We start from the raw sequence: 5,720 nt of genomic DNA on the forward strand, positions 1-5,720 counted from the left end.
CGATAATATTCTCATACTTCACAATTGCTCACTTGGTTGAGGATGAACATGAGGCTGCAGAATCACATCTAAGATGCTCTTTGGAGACATAACTGCCCTATAATAAACAGAGAAGTTAACATTTTTCATTGAATTTGGTTAAAATGTTGTCACTTTTCCAATAACCGTAGCAGCAGCTGTCGGGAAAATTAGACATACTTTTAGGAGATTTGCTCATTCCTGTTCTCCAGAGGTTCTATATACAGCCAGCCACTGTTTTAACTGGATAGCAGACATCAGTCAGGCTGATGACTGATTCTGTCATGTACATTTGAACCAGGCCTACATTTCAACTTGATCAATAAAAAAAAAAATGATACCCCACTGGTACTCAGAGAACTGGCTCTTCTGATCTCGTTACTAGAATTACTGGTGTCAGCATGAATTGTTCCTTAGAAAGAAATTCACAGGCATTCCTTACCCATCCTCCCTGCCATCAGAAGCCAGAGGAATAGTGATATAACCCTGAACTTGGTATCGGGTGCTCTGAGCTACACTTTTTGGTGATCTTGGGCATGTCATATTCCCTTGGGCTGCAATTTCTCATTGGTCTCTCCTAGCTTTAATTAATATTTTATAAACCTGGAAATTGGCACAATGCTGACGCATTGTTAAACCACAAATAGAGCGAGCCAACCAAAATGTCACCATGGGTGTGAGCATTTTCTTAGATTTTTCTGGGTGTCAATTTCTCCTCCAGAGATTTCCTAAAGCCTGAATACAGTGCCAGATTGTGACATTTGTCCATTATCTCTCTCCCTGGCCTTTTCCTGTGTAACACTGTGTGACTATGGGCAAGTCAGTTTCTCTCTCCTCAGTTTCCAAGTCTATAGAATGAGTTTCCAGGGTTGAGGGTGCCGGGGGAGGGACACTTGATGCTTTAAAGGTTGGTCGTTCTCTACTGTGCCAATGCAACACCCCAGCCTTTTCACCGTGCCCCCAGGGCCTTCCTGTTACCCTATTTATTTTTGTTTTTGAAGCTCCACTTGGGAGTGTTGTCAGTAACCATTTTTCCTGTCAAGTGGGAATCATGCTGGGTGGCTTGCTTGCATCTACTGGTCTCATCCTGGGCTCCTTTGCCACCAGTCTGAAGCATCTCTACCTCACTCTGGGAGTTCTTACAGGTAAGGACAACTGTACCACTTGTCTCACCCCACCCCATTCAGGAGTTGTCAATCAATCAACAGAACAATAATTCATAAATTATTCACTTGGTTAGATGCATAATTTAGCTGACCTAGCCTATGTCTAGCTACCTAGCAGTTAAACAGAAGAGCTGGAAGTGCAGTTTATTGTGCAACTGTAATGAGAATGTCCCACCACTTTAATTCAGCCACACGATAAAAGTAAGTGCTGGCTTTCCCTTTGGCAGAGGTGGATGGCTGAGATTCTGTACTAAGAAGCCATGAGCTATGAGCCAGGGCAACATGCATTTCCAGCAGTGATCATTCTCCCAATATCTTTGACATTAAAATACTATCTGCAGTTGACTCGAGTCACCCCTGCTTTAAAGTGAATATGATTGTCCAATAAATGGGGGTTTCCAAGTTAAAAAAGAAAGCCCCTGTTGAGAATATTCTCATACTTCACATTTTCTCTCCACCTTATGGATATACACTTTAGGGCAGTGGTTCTCAACCTCTGGCCCTTTAAATACAGTTCCTCATGTTGTGACCCAACCATAAAATTATTTTCGTTGCTACTTCATAACTGTAATGTTGCTACTGTTATGAATTGTAATGTGAATATCTGATATGCAGGATGGTCTTAGGCGACCCCTGTGAAAGGGTCGTTCGACTGCCAAAGGGGTCACGACCCACAGGTTGAGAACCAATGCTTTAGGGACTCATAATGAAACTCATAGAGAAGCAACATATGTATTCCATAAGGAGACTGAGTGGGGTCAAGGTGGGGTTGGTTGGTAGGACTGGGTAGCAGTTTGCCTCATCACTCAGTGGGGTGTGGGAAGTAGCACTAACTCATGTCCAGGCACTATGCCCCAGGGGGTGGCATGATCAGGGCAATAACTGATGTAGCTCCTGGAGGGGCTATAAATCTAGCTCTGTGAGCTCAGAAAGGGATCTTTCCTATGTAACCCAAAGGGCCTGGCTGTTGGGGTGTCCAGTCATTCCAGTTTCCCAGGGACTGTCCTGGTCTTAGCACTGGGTCTCACATCTGGGATACCCCTCAGGACCAGTTGGGATCACTGGTCACCCTGCACTGCTGATGGGAACAGAAGCAAAAGGGACTTCTCCTTTTCCTTCTTTGACATTAGATGCCAAGAATTCCAGGTTTAAAGCCCTTCAAATTTTCTCGATTTGAAAGGAATAGATGCTGAAAATCTTTAAGAGGCTTTCTGCTGATCTCAAGGGATATTTTCAGGTTACTGTGTGTCCATGTGATGTTCATGTATAAAATTGGCACAATGTTTTCCAATTAAGTGAAATTATTCTGGAACTTCCGTGGGGACATAAGTACTACTTACCCCCAAATTCCAGAGTAGTCCAGACTATCAGACTTGTGTCTGCATATGCAGTGAATATTTGAGGCAATTCTCTGGGTAATTTAAATTAAAAAGAGGTGTTGAGCCTTAACCAGTTTGGCTCAGTGGATAGAGCGTCGGCCTGCGGACTGAAGGGTCCCGGGTTCAATTCTAGTCAAGGACATGTATCTTGGTTGTGGGCACATCTCCAGTAGGGGGTGTGCAGGAGGCAGTTGATCGATGTTTCTCTCTCATCAATGTTTCTAACTCTCTATCCCTCTCCCTTTCTCTCTGTAAAAAATCAATAAAATATATATTTTTTAAAAGGTGTTGAGAATATGTTTCTTAGGTCAGCATTATACTGAATTTTTTAGTTAATTGAAATTTAGTTTCACATATATATTTTTTATTGGTTTCAGAGAGGAAGGACAGGGAGAAAGAAAGGGAAACATCAATGATTAGAGAGAATCATTGATCAGCAGCCTCTTGCATGCCCTAACTGGGGATCGAGCCCGCAACCTGGGCATGTGCCCTGACCGGGAATCTAACCATGACTTCCTGGTTCATAGGTCGATGTTCAACCACTGAGCCACGCCGGCCGGGAGAGGAAGGACAGGGAGAAAGAAAGGGAAACATCAGTGATTAGAGAGAATCATTGATCAGCAGCCTCTTGCATGCCCTAACTGGGGATCGAGCCCGCAACCTGGGCATGTGCCCTGACCGGGAATCTAACCATGACTTCCTGGTTCATAGGTCGATGTTCAACCACTGAGCCACGCCGGCCGGGTGAAATTTAGTTTATATAATAGTTTTTAAGTTCTTCATTTTGTTTTGTTTTGTTTTGTTTTGTTTGTCTTTGTTAATCCTCACCCGAGGATATTTTTTCATTGATCTTTTAAAGAGAGTGGAAGGAAGAGAGGGGGAAAGACAGAGAGGAACATTGATGTGAGAGCAACACATTGATTGGTTGCCTCCTGCACACTCCCTGACCAGGGCCTGGGCTGGGGGGAAGCCTGCAACCAACGAATGTATCCTTGACTAGAATCGAACCCAGAACCCTTTAGTCCGCAGGCCAATGCCAAACCGGCTAGGGCTCATTTAATTTTTTAAAGAAGTCATATTTCCTTAAGGTTTTTCTTCCCAAGAAGAAAGTCATATACATGCTATACTTTCCAAATTGTGGATGACTGGTGAAGGGAGAGAGACTCCTTTTTAGCTTGGTGTTTTGAAAGAGTAACAGAAGGTCAGATTCTCTTTAGTGCAAATAACTACATTCTGAGATATTTTCTTTCTTTGGCTGTCCCTGGGCACTCACAGAGTTCTCTCTATCCCCAGGTCTTGGATTTGCACTTAGTTACTCTCCAGCTATTGCCATGGTTGGCAAGTATTTCAGCAGACGGAAAGCCCTTGCTTATGGGATCGCCATGTCGGGAAGTGGCATTGGCACCTTCATCCTGGCTCCTGTGGTCCAGCTCCTTATTGAACAGTTTTCCTGGCGGGGAGCACTCCTCATTCTTGGGGGCTTCGTTTTGAATCTTTGTGTTTGCGGTGCCTTGATGCGGCCAATTACTCTTAAAGAGTACCAGACAAGTCGAGAGCCAAACCATGTCTGTAGAACTCAGAAACAAGACTTCAAACGGACGTCTCCTTGTTCAACTTGGACTAAAGAATGGGTGCAGACCTGCCTCTGTTGCTCTTTGCAGCAGGAGTACAGTTTCTTACTGATGTCAGACTTCGTTGTTTTAGCCATCTCGGTTCTGTTTATGGCTTACGGCTGCAGCCCCCTCTTTGTGTACTTGGTGCCTTATGCTCTGAGTGTTGGAGTGAGTCACCAGCAAGCTGCTTTCCTTATGTCCATACTGGGGGTGATTGACATCGTTGGCAATATCACGTTTGGATGGCTAACCGACAGAAGGTAAAATTCATGAAACCACAATTGGTTCCCCATCAGGGGACTCCAAGTTGTGATATTCCTTCATCTCCTTTCCCTGTAGGATACCTAAGTCTGAATAATGTTAACAAGTTTTCAGTGTCTGAAGGGTCTTCTAGTCAGAGGTTGGCAAACTTTTTCTGTGAAGGGACAGATAATAAATATGTTTGGCTTTGTGGGTCACATGACCACAACTACTCAACTCTGCTGTTGTAGCCTCAAAGCCCCCATAGACAATACATGCACAAAGGGAAGTGGCTATGTTCCAGTAAGTCTTCATTTATGGACACTGCATTTTGAATTTTTCATATAATTTTAATATGTTACAAGTTATTGTTCTTTAGATTTTTTTCCCCTCCAACTATTCAAAAATGGGAAACCATTCTTAGTTCATGGATAGCGCAAAAGCTAGTGGTGAGCTGGATTTGGCCATTGTTTGCCACCCCTGTTCTAGATGGTTTAAGATGGTGGGTATTTCTAAATTGCCGAACACTAGGGCAACTATAAGTTCTGGTGATAGATTTCACTCCAGCCTAAGTCAAGTCAGTCCACAGGTAAGACAACTTAAGGCTGGGTGTCGTGGTTTTAGTTTTCTTTGAACCACTCCAGAGACTGGCTGGCAGTGGAGAGAGGAGCAAAAGAAGCCAGGCTAGCAAGGAGGACCAGGTCCACCTTATCTAAGGCCACACACTTATGTTTGACAGTGCAGATAGCAAATACTTACATTATAATTGTACAGGCTTAGAAACCAAAATTATAAGAAATCTACTGAGTAGTTTTTTCAGCTAATGCTTATCAGTTGGGATTAAAAACAGCAAGCTGTGAGGGAGAACCAAGATGGCGGCATAGGTTAACGCCGGAGTTTGCCGCCTCGAACAACCATTTCAAAAGTGAAACTAAAAGACGGAAGGGACATCACCCAGACCCACAGGATGGCCAGGCACAGTATTGGAAACACAAATGAGTGAGAAATCCTGGCCATAAAAGGCTTGTGCAGGAGTTGAATCTATAAATACACAATTGCCCTACACTATGAGAACTACATAGTGGTTCACTAAGGCTGTGGTAGTAACACAAGGGGAGAGGGTGCACTTGGCATAGGGGCTCATGAAAAGTCTTAGAGAGGATACGACACCATCTCCTCTCTTGTCCATATCAACCCACCTGTGGTTCCAACCTGTGTCAGGCTGTAGCCCTTGGAGCTCTCCCTGTGGCTTGGTGCTAAGGATGCCTCTGCTATCATTAACCCAGTGGCCAGGCTGCAGGGGG

At 44.1% G+C, this 5,720-nt stretch overlaps 1 protein-coding gene across 1 annotated transcript in view; it reads left to right on the forward strand.

The window, feature by feature from the left end:
* Nucleotides 1-5,720, forward strand: part of SLC16A12 (solute carrier family 16 member 12) — a 28,143-nt gene that overhangs the window by 14,799 nt on the left and 7,624 nt on the right. The window contains exons 4-5 of the mRNA XM_015558104.1: nucleotides 1,020-1,163; nucleotides 3,857-4,436. Of these exons, the coding sequence (XP_015413590.1) occupies nucleotides 1,020-1,163; nucleotides 3,857-4,436 (724 nt within the window). The remainder of the gene's footprint in view (nucleotides 1-1,019; nucleotides 1,164-3,856; nucleotides 4,437-5,720) is intronic.

The sequence above is a fragment of the Myotis davidii genome, unplaced genomic scaffold, assembly GCF_000327345.1.
Source record: "Myotis davidii unplaced genomic scaffold, ASM32734v1 scaffold271, whole genome shotgun sequence".
Taxonomy (NCBI): Eukaryota; Metazoa; Chordata; class Mammalia; order Chiroptera; family Vespertilionidae; genus Myotis; species Myotis davidii.